Here is a 25502-nt window from a genome sequence, read left to right as displayed (position 1 = left end):
GGATCATTGCAAAATGGGAACTTTTTAGGGTTGCTTGAACTCATAAGTCAGTTTGATCCATTTTTAGCAGGTCACATTGCGAAATATGGAAATTGTGGCAAAGGAAATCTTTCTTATCTGTCCAAAGCCACCTGTGAGGAACTCATTCAACTGATGGCTCAAAAGTAGGGTGAAGTGCTTGACTGCTGTCAAGAGGCAGTTAATTTCTTCTCTACAGTGCGGTTTACCTTTTTTTCAGCCTCAACCAGCCAGTGGACAATTCTTAAAGGTTGTATTGGAAATGAAAATGTCTTAAAATCCCTCTCTGATACAAGATGGGAGGCACATGCTATGGCAACAGCAGCAATTGTGAAATCTTTCCTTTAAATTTTAGAAGCATTAGACTGTATAGCCAAAGAACCAGTCACAAAAAGGAGACAGTAGAAGAGAAGCAAATAATATTGCAAATATGATGCAAGAGCCGAGAATGCGTTTTTATGTTGAATTTTTGGGATGAGATTTTGCAAAATTTTCATAGAGTAAGCCAAGCTCTACAGAATGAGGATGTCAACTTAAAAACATGTGCAGATCTGTATGGATCATTAGCTGACCAATTGTGCACTTCACGAAATGAATTTGAAAGATATGAAGCAGCTACAAAGGAAGTGCTACCAGATGTTGATTACAAGGCAGCTCAAACTTGCAAACGTATCAGAAAGAAGGTACCCAATGACAGAGATGCTCCTCCAGAAGTATATCTGAATGCCAGAGATAAATTTCGTATCACCACCTTTTACACAATTGTTGACAAACTTGAAGCTGAGATGAGAAGAAGGGGAGAGATATACAAAGAAATATCAGAGAGATTTTCTTTTCTAAGTGATGTGCCACATAATGCTACTTCAGTGACTTCTTCATCTACTGAAATTGAAAGGTATTCTCAGTGTTGTCAAAAGCTGATTAATGCTTACCCAGAGGACTTGAACACTAATTTCTCTGCTGAGCTTCAGCAGTTTCACTCATATGTGCGCTATAAGTTCAGTGCAACAAAAAATGTAAAAACAAGATTCAGTCATGCTGAACTTTATAAAATAATTGTAGAAGACAATATTGAGTGTGCCTTTCCAAATGTAGACATTGCCTTTCATATATTTTTAACATTAATGGTCACAAATTGCTCAGCTGAGCGTTCATTTTCTCAGTTGAAGTTTATTAAAAATCCCATCAGAACAACTATGCAACAAGGCAGGTTGAATGCCCTATCTCTACTCAGTATACAAGCAGATGTGTTATAAGATTAATTTTGAGGATCAGATCAAAGACTTTGTAATTAAAAAAAGTAGGAGAAAACTTTTCAAATCTAAATAAAGTTGAAGTATACAAAAATAAACATTATTTTCATTCTTACTATAAGTTTTGTTTCATTTTGAAAAATAAAAATTTATTTTATGGTTTATTATTGTTTATATTTTGAATTACATATATATGGAGCACCAAAATCTTTTGGTGCCCCAAGCACCAAAGTGCTTAGGGCCTCTATGGGTCTTAATGTCTGCATCCCATCTTTGTTTTCCAAATTTTAAAACCTTACATTTTGCAACATTGAACTCGCATCCCCAATCACTCAATTTATTCAAGTCATCTTGTAAGGCCACAACATCTTCACTACTCTTCATGGTTCGTCCCAACTTTGCATCATCTGCAAACAATTAATATCTCCATCCAAATCTTCACCAATATCATTAATATACAAGTTAAACAGTAATGGCCCTAAAACAGACCCCTGAGGCACTGCACTAGTGACTGTCCTTTTCTTGGATATTGCACCCCCCATACACAACTTGTTGATACCTCAGATAGCCAATCTCCAATGCAATGCACTAGTCTAATATCCAACCCCATCTGCTCTAGTTTGACTGTCAACTTATCATGAGGTGCTCTATCAAAAGCCTTTGCGAAATCCAAGTATATTACTGTGTATCCTTCTCCTCTGTCCAAGGAAGCAGTCTTATTGTAATAAGTAAGTAGATTACTAAAACATGACCTCCCTTTAGCAAATCCATGCTGTCCATCAAAGATAATACCATTGTTGTCAACCCAACTCTGGATCCTAGTTCTCACAAACTTCTCCAACAATTAACCACAACACCTGACACACAGATAGGCCTATAGTTTGAAGTGGCACAATCTTGCCCTCCTTCCACTCCTTAGGAACTTGACTGATGCAAGACTCATATTAAAAAAATATGTCAAGGCAGGTGTCAATTCACTGGCACATTCCTTCAGAATACGTGGTGATATATTATCAAGCCCGACAGCCTTATTAACATCTAGTTTACTCAACTCCCCCATACACCTCTTATTCACTTACAGTCAGCCTCTACTCCCCATCAATAACTGTTCTCAATCTCTCCATGAAGTCACATTCACAAGATTGAAAGACCTTTATGAACTGCCCATTAAGCATCTCCACCGCACATTCTGCAGCAGCTGTCTTTATACCATTTTCTCCAATCAATCAATGTCATCTTTCCATAATCATTATTTCTTTCGCTAGCTACATATCGAAAGAACTCCTTAGGATTTTTTTTGGCATCATTTGCTAACTGCTGTTCATACCTCTCTTTATTCATATTTATAAATTTAGGGACACAAAAACACACATGTTGAACAGATTATTTTATTAATTATTAATAAAATAAAACTTGACGTTTCGACCCCTATAAGGACCCAAGCTACATGCTCTTGGTTCCTTATACACTTATAACCTTCCGATGATGACGTCGATACAGGGGTTGAAACGTCAAGTTTCATTTTATTAGTAATTAATAAAATAATCTGTTCAACACATGTGTTTTTATGTCCCTAAATTTATAAATATGAATGCTGATCACTGTGTAACCCTAAAAGAAAGAGATACCTCTTTTTAGCTACCCTCACCAACGAAGTCATCCTCCTTGCCTGGTCTGTGTAGATCTCATGAAATTGGTTATTTCCACTTCTCTTATGCTGCCTCCACAATGTCCTTTTCTCTGTATTGCATACTTAATCTCTTTATTCATCCATCTCACACCATTTATTCTGCCATATATACTTAAGAAACGGTTGAGAAGTATTGTGGAAGGGAAGCTTGGTGAAGAACAAGCTAGATTCAGCTTGTATTATGATAAATAGTTTGAGAAATCATGGGAATATAACAAAGATCTGTATTTAAGTTTTGTAGATCTGGAAAAGGCATATGACAAGGTGCGAAGAGAAAAGCTATTCAAAATGCTACACTTGTATGGTGTATATCAAGCAATACTTAGTCTTTATTTGAGTTGTAAGTCAGAAGTAAGAATTGAAGGAAGTACAGGAAGATGGTTTAATGTTAAATCTGGTGTCAGACAAGGATGTACATTATCCCATCTGTTCCCCAAGGATATACATAATCTCCTCATTATCCTCTTGGGTCCACACCCTTATCTATATGGATCATATAGATCATATAGATATGGATTTTAACTACAGTAGTATAAATTGGAGAGAGGAAGATGCATGTAGCAATAGGGGAATGGAATTTCTAGAATTCTTGAGGGACAAATATCTTAGGCAACATGTAACAGAGAGAACAAGAGGTTCAAGAGTTTTGGATTTTGTCATAACATCAGAAGAGTTGATAATAACTGAGTTGACATCTCTCCCACCAGTTGGAGAGAGTGACCATATGGTTTTGACTTGGAAAATGAATAAACATGCAGGAGTATCAAAGAGACGGGAACTTATGTGGAATTATAATGCAGGTGATTATAATAGTCTTAGACGTTAACTTCGGGAAGTTTCATGGATGGAGGAATTGGAAGGCCGGGATATCATTAGTGCGTGGGAAATTGTGAAAGAATATTTGTTAGCAGCAATGGTAAGTTGTATACCACGAGTGAAGTAGAGGACACAATTTGGAGTAAAGTGGATAACAAACAATATTTAACAGGAATTGCATGCGAAAAAGAGGCTATGGAAGAGATATAAGGAGACAGGTGAAGAGAAGATGCATGAAGAATATAAGACACAGGCCAGAGGAGTGACTAGTGTGGTAAGGAAAGCGAAACTGGAATATGAGAGGAGATTGGCCCTAAGATCCAAAGAAAATCCTAGGGAATTTTTTAGCTATGTGGCCAGTAGGAGGAGAAATGCCTGTGGAAGAATGAAATTGTGGGATAAAAATGGGAATAGAGTAACTGATGCAGAGGACACAGTGAAATTGTTCAATCAACACTTTATTGGAGTATTTAATCCTAGAGGAGTCAGTTTTAATGCTAGAGGGATAGGGCTGGTTCGAGGTTTAGAGGTACAGGAGGAGAGTGTGTTTCAGATACTGAGTACTCTGGATGTCAGTAAAGCTTTGGGACTAGATGGTATTTCACCACGAGTTTTGAGAGAATGTGCTAGGAAACTGATAGTGCCTTTAACCTGGCTTTTCAATGAAAGTCTGGCTTTGGCAAAGGTGCCCAGGGAATGGAAGGACAGTAAGATAGTGCCATTGCATAAGGGTGGTAACAGACTGGAAGTGTCTAATTATAGGCCAGTCTGTGTGTCATCAGTAGTTGTTAAGATATTGGAGAAAGTCGTGAGGGGCCGTATACAGCATTGGGCAGATGAAGGTAATGTTATCTGTGAGAGTCAACATGGATTTGTGAAAGGGTGCTCTTGTTTTAGCAATATGCTAGACTTTTATAATAAAGTTAGAAGAATATTACATGAGGGAAAGGCATATACTGCAATTTTCTTAGACTTAGCAAAGGCATTTGACAGGGTGCCACATGATAAGCTGATATTTAAGTTGCAGCACATGGGTCTGGATGTCAGATTGGTCAACTGGATTCAGGATTGGCTGTCTGATAGGTATTAGAGAGTTGTGTATGGTGCAGCAGTTTCAAGGAGGCAGAGGGTTACAAGTGGGGGTCCCAGAGGGCTTAGTACTAGGACCTATATTGTTTAACCTTTATATCGATGACATTGCCAGTGGATTGCAAGGAATATTCCGTTGTTTGTGGATGATGCAAAGCTGGGAAGCATTATTAGTAATAGTGCACATGTGGTAGCCCTGCAAGAGGATTTGAATAATTTATATAGATGGGAAAATGAATGGGGTATCAGTTTAATGCAGCAAAATGTAAGGTCTTGAAGTTTGGGAAACATCGATGGGATGCTGCATACTCTATGGTAGGAGCTATACTGGAGGAAGTAGGGGAGACAAGAGATCTGGGGTTGATGATTGATAGAAACCTGTAGTTTAGGGGACATATTGCAAAGGTGATGAAGGTAACACAGAGGATTGCTGCAATTATGAGAAGGACACTGACCTGCAGAGATAAGAGGGTTATCATTCCATTGTATAAGTCTCTGATCAGACCACACTTGGACTATTGTTCTCAGATTTAGTCCCCAGGATTTGAAGGGGATAAATTAACTGTGGAAAGGATACAAAGACGGATAACAAAGATGGTTTCAGGACTGTACAAGGATAGTTATGAGGATCGGCTGAGGGAATGTGGACTGCAGAGTTTGGGGGATAGAAGAAGAAGAGGTGATATGACTGAGACTTTTAAACTGTTGAGAGGTGGTTACAGGGTTGACACTGGGGAGTTCTTTCGCTTGGTTGAACAGCGGGAAGGAGTGATGACAAGAGGCCATCCCTGGAAGTTATGAAAGGAAACTGTGAGCAAGAGGGTGAGGAGTGGTTTCTCTGCGTGGAGGGTGGTTGAACCGTGGAATGCATTGCCTGATGGAGTGGTGAGAGCGAGAATGGTCAATGAGTTTAAGGAGTGGTATGATAGATTTTGTGTTTCTTAGGGGGGACCTCCCCTCGATGAGTCTTGACAGACTTTATGTTCTTAGGAAGGACCTCCCACGATGAGTCTTTTGACTCCATGGAGGCCTGAATAATAATAATAATAATAATAATAATAATATTGTGAAGGAAAGTGGTATTAAACCTGATATCAAAATTGGACATGTTAATCTCAGCTCTTAACTTTATGTGGATGATGATATATTTCTAAATAAATCCATTACAAGTCTGCAAGATTCCCTGACTAAACTGAATAACTGTTGTAACAGATATGGAAAGAAGGTCAGCTGTAACAAGACAAAGACAATATATTATTTATTTCATAAAGATATTATGAAAGAACTGGATATTGTTAGCATTCAGGAATGTGTTAGCAGAGCTAATCTCAGATAGTATGGTCAATTAAAGAATGGGAAACGAAAAATTAGCAAAACCAGTGTTCCTTGCCAGGTTGGTAGGAGGAAGACCAAGATATAGGTAGATTGATAGTAAAAAGTGCCTTAGAAGACAGAAATGTAAGATCTAATAATGTTGGAGTCTTGACAGATAACAGATTAATTTGGAGGAAAATTGCAGATCAGAAGTGAGTAATAGTGTAACTTTTTTTCATGTAGTACTATATAATATACTGCACACCCCTCCCTGTGGATATATATCAGGAATTTGATGATGATAATGAATTCTATATGTATACCCTCTTCCATCAACTAAGTCGCTAATGCTGATAATTTTTGATAAAGATGAACGATCGATGTCAAAATCTTGTTCTATTCCTGATTCTTGTGGCATGCATTTGTACTCATCAATTTCAACGTGTCCTTGGGTCCACTCCCTTGTGTTGTAATTACCACCCCATACAGTTTCAGGACCAGAGAAACTACATTTAGTACTGTATGATCACTCCCATTCTCACTTTCATTTGTCCCACAAGTTCCACACTTACTGTATCTCTTATTTTGTGCTTTTCTTTTACTGAACAACGGTTTCTCCAAATGTCATATACAACCATTTTGTCCATTAAATTCACTCCATATTATACTCTCATATTATAAACTGCAGCTCCTGAACAATTTTCCTATCAACTTATTTTAAATTGTGCCAATGTTCAATTTAAAATAAGTTTTTTGCTTCAAGTAATCCTTTCAAATCATTCATGCCTGCCAAAACAATAAACTATTTTACTTTCTCTTTCTGCATTTTAACAGCCTTACTAACAAGTTTGACCTCAGCACCAAGGAAATATGATTGTCATGTTTTCATCAAGCACACCTCTTATCATAGAATCACTGTACAGTGCTCTGTCTTAAATGTCTCTTTTCATTCTCCTCTCTTCTGTTCAACATGCTTAATGTGTCTCAAGTGGCTGTAGCTCACATTTGGTCCTATGAAAGAACCATATAAGTGCATTATTTCTCTCATCACTGTCATCACATCACATTAACTTCCACCACTTCTTTTATACTTTCATATTTCATTCTCTATTGTTCACTCCAACTACATTCTCTGTGATACTCCCACTTTTGTGCCTTTCATCATTGATGTTCTTCACTTCTCTCTTACTTGGAACCACAAACCATTCATCCTGTGGTAATGAGTACATTACATTGTATGGAGTGTCATAAAAACAAGATAAACACTCCTAATAATGTTCAAAAAATCACTTGTCTTGTATGCAGTGTACTATATATTAAAATGATATCCCCTTCAGTCACAGGTATCTTTATATTTTTAGTAACTGCCCCAATTCAGACCTGAAAGCTGAAAAATTGAATCATTCTATGATCATCCCCATTTTCGCACTCATTCACTTCAAATGTTTCACTTGCATCCCCCCTGCCTCTACACACACACACACGCACCAAAAGCCCTGGTTTTCATGATTCTACAATTCCATTAAAGTGCAGACCATCAAATTCACTCTGTGTCTGCAAAATGCATGCCAATCCTTTTACAGAATCTGTGCTTTGATTTTTGCTATTATTATGGCTTTTTTTTTCCCCTTCTCTATTTGATTTTATTATACTGCAGATATAGTCTTATAATCTTTATTCACTCTCTTTCTTCTTTTTTCACTTGTTCTAGTAACTTAACCTCTATCATTCCATATACTTATCATCTTTTAAAACATTGCTGTCTGCTAAAACTTTGAACTCTTTCTATTCTAATCAGATAATCACATTTTTAATCTTTGTGCCAAGAAAACATGAGATTTTGTCACTATCTCATCATGGAATTGTCAAACAATACTCTCTTTTTTCTATCCCCCCCCAACTCTTTTATAGTATACTTTCTCTCTCCATTTATGTTATACTGCTCAATAGATTTTTCTTCAATCACCTAATCTCACATTTTGCATCACATCCTTATGAAAGACTCTGTGAGATAGCATTAATTGAAAAAATAACACATACACATTCTCCACATTTACCACCACTTCATGTTATCTTTTTCCAATTTGTTCTCCCATCATTCAAATTCATTCACTCCAGTAGTTTCATCCCCATCTATATGCTCCGCAACAGTCATTTATCTTGCTCTTGAAATTATCAACATTTGTGGCACCCTTTCAGAACATTCTTTCATGATGTTCATTTTTCAATTACAAACCACCTCTCTTTTTTTTAAAAAAAATCCATCATATACACTTACTGAATCTAATGAAGTTATGTATGTTCAATTCCCATTACACTGTAATATGTTATTTAATTTTTATTTTTTAAATAATTTATGAAAACTATAAAAAAAAATTTCCATCCACTTCGAAGAAAATACACTTTATAATTGCAGAAAGCATGGTGGTGACAGTATGCACAAGCAAATAGAAGAAATGGGTGGAAGGAGGGTGATTATTATGGGAGATTTCAACTATGGTCGCATTGATTAAAGTGAGGAGAGGACACACGGGAGGAAGGAACTGGATTTTATGCGGTTATTAAGGGATAACTATCTGCGACAGCATGTAATGGAAAATACTAGGGGTCAGAGAGTACTTGACCTAGTAATTACATCTGAGGATTTGGCTGTAACAAATATGACCACATTGCCACCAATCGGTGAGAGTGATCATAGGGTCTTAACTTGGGAGATGGCTAAAGGTGTAGAATTTTCAATTAAGACAGGGTACATGTGGAATTATCGGGCTGGAAAGTATGACAAGCTTAGGAGTTTGATTGGTTCAGTGCCATGGCATGTACAACTGCAAGGACTAGAAGTTGATAGTGCATGGGAGGTAGTTAAGAAGTGCTTGCAAGAAGCAATGGCTGACTGTATACCTAGAGTCCGAATAATAAATCAAGTAGGGGTTAAATGGATGAATAACACCATTAAGCTTGAGTTGCAAAAAAAGAAACAACTATGGAGGGAATTTAAGGAGAAGGGTGACCGGCAGGCACATGAACGGTATAAAGCGCAGGCCAGAAGGGTGACGAGTGTGGTAAGAAAAGCCAAAAAGGATTACGAAAGAACATTGGCCATGCAGGCTAAAGAGAATCCTAAACAGTTTTTTAGATATGTAGCAAGTAAAAGGAAAAATGCACATGGCAGATTGATTTTAAAGAATGCCGATGGTAGGGAGGTAACTGAATCAGTTGAGATAGTTGAGTTACTGAGTGAGCACTTTGCAAAAGTATATCATCCAGGTGGTGACATTGCAGAAACGAAGAAACCAGTAGATTATACGGGAATTGTGGTTAATGAAGTGGAGGTGAGTAGTCTATTGCATAACCTCAATGTCAATACATCTGTGGGATTGGATGGTATACCAGCTTGTGTTGTACGAGAAGCAGCTAAAGAATTGTCAGTACCCTTGACCATTTTGTTTAATTTGAGTCTCGGGTCTGGGTTAGTCCCGAGCGGGTGGAAAGAGGGGAAAATAGTTCCACTGCATAAAGGTGGTTCCAAGACTGCTGTAGTAAATTACCGACCGATTAGCATATCAGGAATCATTGTCAAGGTCTTAGAGAAAATAGTCAAGAGGAAAATACAAGATTGGATAGAAGAAAATGGGATACTGTATCGGGGACAGCATGGTTTTGTGAAGGGTAGGTCATGCCTCAGTAACTTGCTCACGTATTATAACACAGTGACGGCTGAACTGGATAAGGGTAATTGGTTTAAGGTGATTCTACTGGACCTTGCCAAAGCCTTTGACAGGATTCCACATGGAATTCTAATCAGTAAATTGCAGCATATGGGAATGGACATAGGGTTGGTGAGATGGGTAGGAGGGTGGTTGACGGAGAGATATCAGAGAGTGGTTTACTCGGGAGTAGAGTCCACAAGACGGCCTGTGACTAGTGGTGTGCCACAAGGATCTGTTCTTGGACCACTGCTGTTTAATTTGTTCATAAATGATATAGGAAATGATCTGAGAGGAACAGTTCATTTGTTTGCGGATGATGCGAAGTTGGGTAGGGCAATAGTGAATGCAGATGACGTCAAAATTTTGCAGGATGATTTGGATAGATTGGAGGTCTGGGCTAAGGAGAATGGATGTCAGTTTAATGTGGCAAAATGTAAGGTTATGTATTTTGGGGTGAAAAGATTGGCGGCAGTTTACTGCATTGGTGGAACCGTGCTCCAGGAAATTGATGAGGCACGAGATTTAGGAGTGTTGGTAGATAAGAAATTGAAATTTAGGGGACATATTGCAAAAGTGACCAAAACAGCTCATCAAATCACTTGGTTGCTGAAGAATACGATGACAAGCAGAGACAAGCAGGTTATTGTTCCTCTGTATCGAGCCTTGATAAGACCCCATCTAGACTACTGTGCTCAGATTTGGTCATCTAGGTTTCTTCTTGATGGGGAGGAGGTGGAGAGGATCCAGAGGCGAGTGACCAAGATGATAGCAGGTCTGTGGAATGAACCGTATGAGAACAGGTTGAGGATTTGTGGGTTGCAAAAATTGGTTGATAGGCGGAGGAGGGGAGATATGATTGAGACATTCAAATTACTGAAGGGTTTCTATAAAATCAATTCAGAAGATATTTTTGAGAACAGGGCTGGTTGTGGGAGGACTAGGGGACATCCATGGAAACTGGGCAAAAGTGTGGTTAGTAAAGGTGTTAGAGCTGGGTTCTTTACTTTTAGAGTAGTGAATGAGTGGAATGCGCTCCCTGAGTCTGTGGTGGATGCTGTGACAGTGAATGAGTTTAAGGCGAGGTATGATAGATACTGTATGAATGTCAAATAGTTGTGATGAATATGATTTGGGGCCTCCCTCGATGAGTCCAATGACTCCCTGGAGTTGCCCGTAATAATAGTAATAGTAATAAAAAACAACAAAACATTCTCAGTAAGGTATTATTTCTGGGAAAATTCCCACATTACTCTTCTAAGTAAATATTATTTTTATGGTTATTGAGCCTATTTTTCTTTAGGAGTATATCCTAAACAAAAATAGGCTCAATAGCCATAAAAATAATAATTCTCAGTAAATGTACATGATGCACGAGGAGTGCTTAACTGTCAAAGTTGTATAACTGGGAGGAGACCTCCATGTAGCCTTTTAAGAAATGCAGATGACTTACTGGGGCTTCTGACCTAATGTCCAATCCTCACCTTCTCATGGTGCACCCTGGATACTAAACCAACAAGGATGGACTTGCAGTTTGGGATTTAGCAGATCAAATTGTATTCTTATTGGCTTAATCTCCCTACCGGCCAATGTGGATGAAATAGTGACACCAAACTGCACTTCCTATCCATGTTATTCAATGGGTTTTAGAGCTTTGTATCCAGATTTATCTCGACGTATATAGACGTCGTAGAGGGTTGGGGGGTTAAACCGCAATGTAATGATGAGAAAACAGCAAAGATTAATGTACACATTCTTCTCTTTCCCTGAAGCTCTTTCTACACAAATTAAGTTTTATTTTAAATATCAATGATATTTAATTTACTCATTATCAGCTATATATATATATATATATATATATATATATATATATATAAAATATGAATATGCCACAATATGTTTGTATAGGACTAACCTTCAAGACATTGGCAAAGGTTACCATTACAATGTGTTCGAATCAATGGACTGTTTTGATCTGGACTGTAGAACTTAGTACATGATTCACCTAGAAAAAATTTTCAAAAATATTTATAAAAATAGCACATTTCCAATTAAACTTCCCTGAGAGAAGAAAACTAAGTACAATATTTATGTATTTCATGCATGCAAAATAAAATATAATCATATAGTATGCTAATTTATCACATACACAAACTCAAATGCAATATGAATCTGAATGATGTGTATATATTTTGATATTTATCAAAGTACGAGGGTGGTCTGAAAAGTTTTCGGCCTCAACCATAGATGGCAAGATTTTTTTTTTCTAAGTTGGTACATCTGTCATAAGCATCCATGTGAAATTGCAAGTCATTCTATCAAGTAGTTTGTTTTATACAACTGTCTCAAGCAAAAGTGTTGCCTGTATCCCTTGATACAGATAAAATTGAGTATTGTGTGGTTATAAAATTCTTGGTAAAAGAAGGTGTAACGCCAAAAGAAATTCATTCGAAGTTCATAAAAGTTTATGGGCACTCTTCTCCTTCATTTTTGACAATTAAGAAATGGGCTGCTGAGTTTAAACATGGCCATATCAGCCTTGAAGATGATCCACGCCCAAAAAAGTGTAACAACACCAAAATCACTGATCAAGTGCACAATATGGTATTGGGTGACAGGAAGTGAGTGAAATTGCTGAGACTATAGGCATTTCAAAAGAACGTGTAGGATATATTTTGCAAGAAGAATTGCATATGAAAAAGCTTTGCACAAAATGGGTCACGCCTCACAGCAGATCGAAAATGCGCTCGCATGAAAATTTCTGAACAGTGCTTGGAGCATTTTAACAAGAATAAAATTGATTTTGTGTAATGATTTATTACTATGGATGAGACTCGGATTCACCATAAAACACTAGAATCCAAACAGCAGTCAAAATAGTGGATAGAAACCAGTTGTTCAGTGCCAAAGAAGACAAAGCCAGTTCCATCAGCAGGAAAGGTCATGGCATCGGTGTTTTAGGGGTAAAACAATAACCGGGGAATATTATTCCGATCTTTTAACAAGACCAGATGAAAAAATTCGAGAGAAAAGACCCAATTTGCAGAAGAAAAAAATTATCTTTCATAAGGACAATGCCCACAAAAGTGTTTTGGCAATGGGAAAATTAAGGGATCTACACTATGAATTGTTGGAACATCAACCCTATTCCTCAGATTTGGCTTCTCTGACTTCTCTCTCTTTCCAAAACTAAAACTCTTCCTCACTGGTCAGCATTTTTCTTTGAATCAAGAAGTGATTGCAGCTGTAGAGCTGTATTTTGCAGATCTTACTGATCTGCAAAAATTGACAGGATAATGGCGCTGGAATAAATGTATTAGTCTTAAGGGAGATTATGTTTAAAAATAAAAATAATTAAAAAAAAAAAAAAAAATCAGCTAACGCCTTTTTATTCCCATATATACGGGAGTAGGCGAGGCCACTTAGCCCTATCTAACTTTTGGAGACTGAGTGGGCAGTTCAATCTCCACTGGTACCCAATCAGAGACAGATGGCCCAAGGCTATCACTAATTAAGCGGTACGCAGTGAAGAGAGACGGCTCAAATGTGCCGCCATCTCGTGGTCCCTAACCTTAACACAATATATTTAATGTCTGAAATAATGTGGGTTCTACGGTCGATTTTCTTGAGTTTACAGGACGAAAAACCCGAGTTTCTGGGAGGAAAAACCTGCTTGCCCGTGCCAGAGATCGACTAACTCGGGAACCGGTCGAAAAAAGGCTTAGAAAAATTTCCTCTAATCGTCGACTAGACTCGAAACCAAGACTTCCTTCGTGCGGCCAAGCGTGGTGGTGTGCAAACGCCACATCCACTGAGCTACACAGGCTCTATAAAAATAATTTTGAGATTATAAATTCATTTTTTCATTGTTAGGCCGAGAACTTTTCAGAACCCCTCATATATAGAAAGTTTCAAATTTTTTAACAGAGCTTATGAGAATGCAATCCTCAGCATTGGGCTTGCACTACTTAAAAGACACAAATGTGTCCAGGTGACTATATTTCCCTTTTATCAGTGCATTTGATAAAGTTTTCACTGGTCTGACAGCTGTTTCAAACTGATTGGTTCTCTTCACAGACCAAAAAAATTTTATCTCAGAAAACTGTGTTTTTCATAAGTGAACTCTCAATAGGTACATAATAGTAATTATCAAAGAAAGATCCATATACAGCATGAATAAGAGTTTGGGCTCTTTTAACGTTCCTGAAGAGAACAACCAGTTTGAGACAGCTCTCAGGCCAGTGAAACCTTTACCATATTCACTAATAAAAGGCGAATAAACAGACGCCTGGGCCGCACTCACATCTTTTAAGTGGTGAATATATTTCCATATAATGTATGAAAAATACAACTCTCTGACAAAGGATTGCTTTGATATTGAAAACGAGAATTTTTGTCCTTAAGGTTTCTGCCTGGTCTTTGAAGAGAACAACCAGTTCAGAAGAGCTATCAGGTTAATAAAACCTTCATGAAATGTACTAATAAAAAAGCAAATATACAGACCTGGGCAGTACTTGTGTCTTTCAAGTAGTACAAGCTAAAGCAACTCCAATGCTGAGGATTGTATTCTCATGAGCTATCTGGTATGGTCAAAATTTCAATATGCCAGAGATCGACTAACTCAGGAACAGGTCAACAAAAGTTCAAGTCTAGTAGGTGACTAGACTTGAACTTAAGTCTATCTTCGAGGCTGTTACCAGATCAATATGGAAGAGATTTTTCATAAAGTGAAAGGAGGCAGTAGAAGAACAAAAAGCCACTCTTGGAATCACTATTAAGCAAACATTGAATTTTTTTTTTTCCCCTTCATGGAGAGAGTACAAAGCACAATTGGATGAGTTTTGTTTATGAGTAAGAACCTACTGAGAATTTTGACTACAAAGAGATCTAATAATAATAACAAGATACTCATTTCCATTTTATGTCAAGTTGAAGGAATATTAGTTTGTGACACAGTGCTGCCCACCATGAATAGTTTTTTTTTCTTTGTTTAAATTCACAGAAAATCTAGCTAGACATTTTATTGTACATAATGGAGACATGTGGTTTAAGAGTGCTGGATTTGGTCATACCATCAGAGAACTTAGCAGTAAACAATGTAGCCACACCCCCTCTGCATAAGTGGGGGAGCATTCATGTGGTCTTAACCTGGGAGATTGCCAGACATACAGAATTTTCTCTTAAGAAGGGGTATGTGTGGAATTGCAAAGCAAGTGATTATAAGTCAGCATAGAGTAGTGCAATGGCAGATAAGAATTTGGAGGGGAAGAGAAATTACCACATAAAAGAGGGTCAAAGGGTGCTTGAAGAAAGCAGTATCGAATTATATACCCAGTGTAAGGAGAATAAATCGGGTGGGAGTTATATAAATGAATAGCATCATTAAGCAGGAGTTGCAGAAAAAGAAAAAGGTATGGAGGGAATATAAAGAAAATATGATCAACAAACCCTCGAGTAATATAAGGCACAGGCAAGATGGATGAACTGTATGTAAGGAAGGCTTAAAATTAATTATGCAAGTAAACTAGCTGATGTTGTCAAATGAAATCTCAAAGAGTGCTCATTCACCATATGGTAAATAAAAGGAAGAATGGCTTTAATGTGTGTTGGTGTTAAGAAGGTAACAGAAGCAAATACTTCATTATACAATGATTTGTTGTATAATGAAACCTGTGGAGCATTCATGACTAAACATACACACATAACCACATTAATAAGATTTTTTAATAAGTAAATATTTCGTCCTGAGTATCATAGGACATCATCAATACAGTTAATTCAAACAATACTACAGATAGTGCACATGCTCACAATGAAATCCCTCTATGCATGCAGTTATAGTGTGTTATAGAATTAAAATAAATTAAAACATATCTGAAAATTAAAATATATCTGAAAAAAAAAAGGCTACATTAAAATGAGATAACATATATAAAATGTAATGTAATGTTTTAATGTAACCTTTTTTTTTTTTTTCAGATATATTTTAATTTATTTTAATTCTATAACATGCTACTGCATGCATAGAGGGATTCCATTGTAAGCATGTGCCCTAACTGTATATGATTCCTAGTATTATTTGAATTAACTGTACTGACGATGTCCTATGATACTTATGACAAAATATTTACTTATTAAACAATGTTATTACTGTGATTACATGTGTATGTTTAGTCAGAAGCAAACAAAATAGTTGAGTTACTGAGAGATCATGTTTAAAGTGTACCATCCAGGTGGAGATATTACAGCGGCAGATGTGACAATGACTGACATGTGAGAAAAGTGGTAGATGAACTGGAGATGATTACAATATTCCCATGCAATGCTGATATCCATTCAGTAGATCGTGAGTTTGTCATAATTTCCAGCTTTGTAGTTCAGCATGTAACCTGTCCTAATTGGAACATTTATATATAGGTAATCTACCTCCCAGGTCAGTATAGCATGGTGACTGTCACCTGTAGGTGGCTAAAGAGTCACATCCTTCACCCCCTTCTGACACCATGATCAAATCTAACACTCCGTGACTTGAGTTGCTTCTTTCACATTGTTGCTTGAGAAGGTTGTCTCATGACAGTTGAATAAATTCTCCTTCATTCTTATCATGAATTTTCTCTGTTATCCAATCAATGTTTGAAAAATTTAAGTCATCCATAATAATTACTTGTTTAGCAGCCATCAGGGTAGTTTGGCAATGTAGTTCTTTGTCTCCAGCAACCAAAGTGCAAGGTTTGTAGCAACATCCCACCAAGCATTTCATTCTGTTAACCTCCACTTCACTCACTGCTACATGGAACATTATTACCATCATTGCTTCCATGAGTTTCTACTCTAACTGGGCTCAAATCATCTAATATCATTAGAATCCCTCCTCTCCTATCTCTTCTATCATTCCAAAAATACTATACCATTTACACTTGAATTCAGGTACTACATCTGAATCTGAGAATCAGGTTTCACTAATGCCATTAATTTTAAGCCAAAGCAACAAACTCAGCCACTTTGTTTCTAATACTCCCATCATTTGTTTATAGACATAACAAGTTACCTCCTGGATTTTTCATATGATTATATCTGCAGTCTGTCAGCCTCTTTTCCATTACTGGATGCTCAAAATCTGAACCTAAAGCACAGTTCATCCTTTCATCAGATTAATAACCATGCTGACTGCCATTTATAACTATTATGTCTGCAAAGCCTAGGTGAACTTATGCATACATCATCAGCATCCTGTCCAGGATGGTCTAGTTATCCAGACTCACCACACTAGGTCTCACTTCAATAAAACAAATCCATTCAAGTGTGGGCTGTCCCTTTTAGACAAGTAATTTCTACTAAGAGACCTACTCCACATATCCAGAAGCTCATAACCAATTTCATCAATATAGTCTGTGCATTTAATCATTTGCTATTGTTGCCCTGAGCCTCCATAGCTCAGTCAGTATAGACGAAGTCCACTAGATTCACCACACTAGGTCTCACTCCAATAAACAAATCCATTCAAGTGTCGGCTGTCCCTTTTAGACAAGTCATTTCTACTACAAGACTTACTCCACATATCCAGAAGCTCATAATCAATTTCATCCACATAGTCTGTGCATTTAATCATTTGCTATTGTTGCCCTGAGCCTCCATAGCTCAGTCAGTATAGATGAAGCCCTTTGGTTAGAAAGACCTGGGTTCGATTCCCATCAGTGACGTGAGGAACCTTTATCTGGTCCCTTTCGATTAAAGATGAGTTAGCAGGTCTCGTACGGAAGTAGGGTTTTTTTAAAACCAGAAACTCAGGTTTTTTTGTCTCCCAGAACAGGAAAACCAGCCCCATGAACACACATGGACTGCAGTCATGAAAATGTCCCAGCCATAGGCTGGTCTCGAACTCAGATAATATTTGGAGGTCGGGGAAAGCAACGGTGAACTACCCTGTAAAAATCTCACCAGGAATACTTTGTGGGCAGTGCCTACAAAGTCACCTATGGTTGGAAAATGATTGAAAGGAAAAATCAGTAAGTACAGTATTGTTGCCCTCCTTCTTAACTTATTATCATCATCATACCTTGGTAATAAACTAATAGTTTTCACTTTTCTTACTTGCTTCTTTTATATCCTATCAAATACTTGATTTATCACAACTTAAATCATCAGATCAAAGAAGCACTACTACCTCTTTTCTTTTTTTCTGTTACATATGTGATATCCTTTATTTTAGCACCAAGGAATCTTGATATAGTGACTCCATTGTCAAGTAAAAATTAAATTACTGAATGATACCATATTATTTTTTTCCCTTATGTTCTAATTAACTTATTATTATTATTCTTTGATAACTTATAGATTTCTGTGCTTTCATGCCTTTTATTGTTCTCCATTTTTCTTTAACTGTCTTAGTTTTTGGAAATGTTTCTCTATTCCTGTTATTTCTTAATTGATTTTCTAATAATTATTTTTAATGTAGAAATTTAATTTGTGTCATCAATATAGAGGTTCTTGTTTCTGGATTCTACAGAAACAAGAATCTCTTATCTATAACTTTTGATGCTATTCTTAAATAGAATCTTAATTTAACATCTTAAGGTATATTAGCAAATTTACTGAATACAATAAAATCAGTTAAAAAAACAACCAATAAATGCTGAAAAAAGCATTTAATGAATAGAAAAAATCACCTATTTTACAAGAGCTTCAAATTAATGTCTGCAATCAAAATGGCCTTGAATCAGTTTAACAAACGATAACGGAAGAATACATAACATTTTTTTACTTTCAATATCTCCCAAGGTAGGATTTTACTGTGAAATGGAAGACTGAAGACGTGAAGTATGCAATCTGGAGGCAACACTCTGTTGCATGAGGGATACAAAAAAGCAAGCAAAGAAAGATGACTCATTATTAAGAGTAGCAAAAGTGCAGTATCGGCAGCAGTTAAGGAGACCAAAAGAATTTGCAGTGACATTTTTTCTTTTCTTTTTTTTTTTAATATGTGTCTAGTGAAGAAAGAATGATTATGGAAGGATAGTATTGGTTAGTGGCAGTGGCAGAATGCTAGCCACTGAGGAAGGCTTACTAGAGATGTTAAATGAGCAATTCATTAAGGTATTCTTCCCTATGAATGTAACATAATGCAGAAATTGAGAGCAATGGAAAGTGGGGAAGAACCACTGATGGTGAGTAGGAAGAAGGTATGAGGAATTGAATAAACTTGATGGTATATCAAGTTTATTCAATTCACCACATCTTCAGGCAATATCCAAGAGAATTAACAGCTTTAACTTACATCTTCAACATGAGTTCTTAGACTGCCCCAGTACCAAAGGAATGGAAAATTTATTCTGCTTCAAAAAAGCGGTAATAAGACTAAGGCTTCAAATTATAAACCTATCTGCTTGTATGGAGTTGTAGCCAGACAACCAGATAGGCTTATATATAGATTATTATTATTTAAGAATTGAGTTTACATTAGCAGCATTCTCCCTTTAGCAATCAACTTACTTATCATAAGGTAATGCATATACAGTGTATATTTAGAATTTACAAAAGCCTTTTTACAATTTACAAATTAAATTGAAACAACTGCAGTTGGATAGTAGATTACCACATTGCATTGGACATTGACTGTCTTATAGGTATCAGAAAGCAATGTATGTGTTGACTGATATCCTAGAGGAGGAAAAGTCACTATAGTGGTGTGCCCCAAGGGTTTGTTTTGGAGACATTGTTATTTTTAATTTGTAAGGGCTTGAATGGTGATATATGGTTGTCTGCAGGTTATGTGAAATTGGGAAGAACTATGAGGAATAAAATGGATATTGCAGACTTGCAAGAGGACTTGAATATTATTATTATTTATATGAGTACTCTATGGAGTCAAAAGACTCATTGCAGGGGGGGGGGCACACTATCCACCATACATCTACTTAAACTTATTCACTGTTCGAACACTCACAACCACCTCTGGCAATCCATTCCACTCATTCACCACTCTCAAAGTAAAGAACCTAGTCTGCACATCCTTACTAACCACAGTCTAAAAAATTACCCTATTGTCATCATCATCTGTGGAATCAAGATTGATCATGAGAGGTCCCACTCTAACACACACAGCTCATCATACTGTGACAAATACATTTACTTGCTCTGCACTAGCTACACTCTCAGGCAATGCATTCCAATCACCTACTCTCCCTCCCTTGCTAACTTCTTCTTCATGTAGCTTCCTCAGTGAGAGGGTGCAGCACCATATTCTTCCTGTCCATGATCTTATATCTTCAAGCCATGGCCTTTGTTTTTTGCCTCTTGATCCTTTTCCCATAATTTTTCCTTCTAAAACTGTTAGTATCCTCTGTCCTGCTGAACCTCTCAATACATGTCCTGCCAATCTCATCTTTCTCTGGATCATTTCCTATAATAAAGATCTCTGTGTTCTCATTCTCTGTAGGACATCTGTATTTGTCACATATTCTGTCCATGAGATTTCTTCTTGAATATCCAGGTCTCACTTTCATATGTGAAAACTGGCCACACTAATGCTCTTATTATTCTTTTCTTTGTCTCGATACCCACAGAACTTCTGAGCAGATCTTTATTTTTCCAGAAGGCATCTTTAGCTATAGCTGTTCTTATTTTTATTTCTTTATCTTGCTTTCCATCTGCAGCAAAGTAGGTGCCTAAATATTTGTATTCTGTTGTATGTTCAATTTGATTTGAATGTTGATCGCAGATACATTCATCAAAACAGCTCATCACACCTCTCAAAAAAATTGGTGTTATCAAGTCTTTAATTAACAGAGCACATAAAGTATGCTCCTCTCATTCAAGCTTACAAGAACTTTTCACTATCAAAATGTTAATGGAATTTAATGGTTACAACCCTAATCAAATCCAGCATATAATTGACTTCTATGTTCCAACACCTCGGGATTTTTCAACAGACCACAGGGTTTTCATCCCTTATATTTTTGGCATCTCGGAACTGATTGGTAGAATTTTTGAAGAAGTATCATCTCATTCCTACATATTTTCTGATCAACAAAATTTCTCACCTGTTGCCATCTACAAAAGATAAACTGACACCTCTATCATTAGCTGACATTTACCAGATACCATGTGAATGTAATCTAACATGCTTTGGACAAACAGAGTTTGTCCAAAGTTCCGTTAGGTTATATTGCTTTCCATTCTGTGGAACATTTCCGTTCTGTGGAAAAAAGAATTAATGAACATCAATATTATATCAAATACATGAAACCTCAAAAGTCTGGTCTGGCACAACATATTATTGACACTAAACACAATATCTCGTCGTCTTCAAAGCTCATCTTCTCCATAGACACAAGTTTAAATATGAATGCCTTTTCAAAGAAAAGTTGCCAAGTCCTTTTACATTGGCCAAATCTGAATCGAAACAATTATCTTTCTCCCAAAAGTTTGGGAAATTCTTATCTTATGTAACCATCAAAAAATTGTTTTTAAGAATACGTTCAATAATATTCTTTATTAATATTAATTTTTAGCATGTGGCAACAGTTTTTAATTGGTAATCCACTGACTGTTATGTACTTTGTATTCCATTCCTTTAAATTGCTTGTTGTTTACACTGATGATGTACTATTAATTTCAGTATGAAATATCTGTACCTTTATTTCATTAAAGTTAATTACTGCGGTTATCGTGTAATTTATTATTTAAAGTTATGCCACAGGTGCCTTTAAAGATTACATATAACTTGTTTATTTATTTGTTTATAGTTTTATTCCAAACTCTTTACAAGGTCAAGAAACATATTTTGATGGGCATCAAAAGCAACATGGTAGATGTCTTAGATGTCTATGTGTATGCATTGGATAAGTTGTGGATTTTTAAAGCACCTGGAAGGAGAGTGTATGCAAAGTGTGACTTGAATTTAGAGTTGGTGGGCAGTGATGTATTGGTAACTGAGGACAGGAATGAAACAAGAACAATAAGTGCTCATCTGCTGGTGAAAAAAGAGATAACATGAAAAATCAGGGAGTGAGCAGTATGAAAGTTATGAAAAACTGGGCAAGTTACTGGGTGAAGGAAGCCAGTCAACGGTAGGGTGAATGATGTAAGTGATATGGATATACAAAAGGCAGGAATAATGAATGTGGTGCAAAAAAAAGGTGATTGACACAAGAGTAAGATGTGAGAGACAGTGGGAGTATAGAAGGACAAGGGCTAGTGTGAAAGGTATGAACACAATTGAGTATATTATAAAATAATTAGTAAGGTTGAAACTGAGACATATGCAGAGTGAGGTAAGACATTTAAAGAAGAGATTGGTGGTGGAAGGAGGAAGGTGCAAGTGGTAGTGGAGTCAAAGATAAATGATTGCAGTGAAATGGTGGAATGTAGTGTAGTGTGGGTACTCTGTGGTGAAAGATGTATAAATGGAGCAGAGATCAAAAGTACGTTTGGGAGGAGCAATGATACGAAAAGTGACTGAAGATGTGGAGAGGAAAAGAAGTGCAGAAGAGGTTACTGTGCTGGTAGGAACAAATGATTTGCAAGAAAGAGTGAATGAGGTAGCTCAGAATTTTTAAGTCAAGTATTGCTAGAGACAATGAAAAAGAAGAGTGTGAGAAGGAGAATTGTATGTTGCCAAGGTATAATAATAGAGAGCTGAGGAGGAGAGCAGTGGCTGAAAATGGCATGATAACCAATATGTTCATCAAGAGTGGACTCGAGGACATGGATGTATGTGATAAATTTCAAGGAGAGTTATTTGCATTGCAGGTGGTCTGTATTTGAGTGAAAGTAGCACTGTGAAGTTGAGTAGACTCTTCATGAGAAGAGGATATGTAGCCAGTCAAAATTTGACTGGCTACACATAAAATAAAATAGGATCCAATCAACACCCTGGTTGGCCAATATCCACTTCACAACCAACCAGCTGTGGATTCAAATCCCACCGTGGGATGGATATTTGTTATTTTTGTTAGGTAAGAAATGAATTTCATTGCCTGGTGTGAAATCACAGCCATGCTTAGTGGAGATTATTTTATTTTTCTAGCTTGACAATGAACACAGTGTTGCATACTATGGTCCCACATGTAGTATTAGAAGAGGCCTAAACCTCCAATAATATCCTGTGCTATACAATTCCAGATCTGGGGATTCAAAAAGTCATTCTCTGGTAAGTCATCTGTACTGCAAAGCATGCAGAGAGAGTATCTTTAGCCCACCCATGGTGTGTGTGTGTGTGTGATTTACAATTAAATCTTTTATGGGTGGGAGACATAAAAAAAGGGAGGGGGAGAAATGAGGCTTTGGGAGTTTTTTTGTTTGGGAGAAATGAGGCTTTTTTGCACATTCCCTTAACACATGTATTAAGGGAATGTGCAAAAGAGCTGGCAGTCTCCTTGACTTGGTTCAACAACAGTCTGGCAACAAGAATACCAGAGGAGAGGAAAGGAAAAATGGTGCCACTGCATAAGGGAGAATCCAAGTCAACTATAGGCCAGTGAATATATCAAGTATAGTGGTGAAGATATTAGAAACAGAATACAAACATGGATTGCTGATAATGGAAATGTTTCAAGAACAGCAGCATGGGTTTGTCAAGAGGATATGCTTTAATAATTTCATTACATTTTATAACAGATTGACTAGTGTATATATTGGATAGAGGAGATGTCTACACAGTGATTTATCTGGATTTTGCTAAAGCATTTGATTGAGTACCACTCAATAAACTACTGTTGATATTGAATACAAAAGTTATCAATAGTCATTTGATAGTTTTGTTACATGTGGTTGACTGATGACAGCTAATAAGCTGTTGGGAAGTGTCCTGGAAAGGGAGAAGGTGACAAATGGGTACCACAGGGATCTGTTCTGGGACCACGGTTCTTTAATTTATATATATATATATATATATATATATATATATATATACACATATCAATGATATAGTTCAAGGTTTGAAAGGAGAAATAATTGTTTATTGATGATCTTAAATTAGGAAGAGCAATGTCAGGAAGTTCTGATGCGATGTTGTTACAAGAGGACCTGAATAGGCTAGTCCTATGGGCTGAAGAATGGAAATATCACTTCACTGTTGCTAAGTGTAAAGTTATGCACTTTGGCCAAAGAAGATGGAATGAAGTTTATCATACTGGAGGAACTTTGCTTCAAGGGGTAGGGGAGATGAGGGATATGTGGATCTTGTTAGATAAGAAACTTCAGTTTCTTATCTAACAAGATCCACATATCCCTCATGTGTAGTTTTGTTTTGTTTGCCTTGCGTATTTTAGTGCGTCTGTTTTTGGCGTGTTATAACGTATAATTTGACAAAACACATTGCAAATAAGTATGGCACTGTGTGAAGGAAAATGGCGGCCAGTAATGATGGTTCGCCATCCTTATCAAAGAACGGTAGTATAAAAGAAATGAGTCAGTGTACTAGCTGTGAAATGTACGCTTTGCGGAGTGCGGTCGGAGTGTGGTTAGATGATAATAAAGGATTGAATGTGTATAGAAAATGAAGGGAGAATGAGGAATTGAAGTGTATTTCGGATCGTGAGTGTGATATTTTTGTCAACCTTCAGAATGAAGGAAATAGGGATATGACAAGAAACGGCAAGGTTGTACATGAAAATTGTGAGAGTGTGAATGTAGAAAGTGTGAATGATAGTATAAATGGTTTCTCAGAGAATAAAAAAGATGAGATAGATGCATTGAGTGAGATCGCGTTGTTGAATAGTGCGATAGAAAGAGCAAAACAGCAGCTAGAGTGCATGAACAAAAGTAGACTGAATGAACCAACCAATAATAAAAGGTATGACAGGAAAAATAGACGTATGAATGTGAACATGAACAAAATGAAGGATAGAGTGCTGTATGGAGACTTGTTAGTACGAGGTCTGTTAGTAGAGGATTTGACAAAATCGTACCAACCTGGTGCGACCATAAAGGACGTAACTGAGTCTATTAGAGAGCAAAAAGAAAGGGTGAAAGAAATGATTGTTGTGGCAGGTACGAATGATTTGAAAGGAGATAAAATGGAAATGATAGAAGACCTGAATGAATTGTTTGAGGTAGCAAAAGAAAAGAGTGAGAGAGTTAGAATGATTAGTCTTTTGCCACGGTATGACAGTGAAATGTTTAAAAGGAGGGCCATAATTGCGAATGACTTTATGCGTGGGTTATGTATGACGAGTGGTGTGGAATTTGTGGATGTGTGGAGTGAGTTTGATGGGCGAAAGGATCTATATAAGATGGATGGCTTGCATTTGAATGGTTATGGTGTAAGAAGACTTGAGATAGTGTTGCTGAATGTAGTGGATGTGCAAATTCAGGGAAACTAGATTTGTTAAGGGGGGGGAGTAGATATTCAGTCCTTATGGAGGCAGTTGAATGTAAGAATGAATATAATATGCTAGAGCAAATAAGGACAACAAATCTGAGTGGGATAGTTAATATAAGGCATCAAGGTAGGGTTGGGGCTAATGGGGGTCTTAAATTCATGTACACTAATACTAGGAGTATTAGGAACAAGAAGGAAGAGTTTTTGGCCATGGTTGGCACTTCCAGACCACAGGTTATAGGTATTAGTGAAACATGGCTGACTGTAGATGATATAACTAGTGGGATTGAATG

The 25502-nt window shown here is 36.9% G+C and overlaps 1 protein-coding gene across 1 annotated transcript in view; it reads right to left on the bottom strand.

Moving 5' to 3' along the window:
- LOC150101006 (venom factor-like) overlaps positions 1 to 25502 on the bottom strand; it is a 697967-nt gene that overhangs the window by 62934 nt on the left and 609531 nt on the right. The window contains exon 38 of the mRNA XM_090401101.1: positions 11803 to 11892. Within this exon, the coding sequence (XP_090257227.1) occupies positions 11803 to 11892 (90 nt within the window). The remainder of the gene's footprint in view (positions 1 to 11802; positions 11893 to 25502) is intronic.

Source organism: Typopeltis vanoorti, chromosome 12, assembly GCF_054136105.1.
Source record: "Typopeltis vanoorti isolate ZY-2024b chromosome 12, IOZ_Tvanoo_1.0, whole genome shotgun sequence".
Lineage (NCBI taxonomy): Eukaryota > Metazoa > Arthropoda > Arachnida > Uropygi > Thelyphonidae > Typopeltis > Typopeltis vanoorti.
The sequence above is the reverse complement of the archived record's forward strand: the minus strand, read 5'-3'. Positions and strand labels throughout refer to the sequence as shown.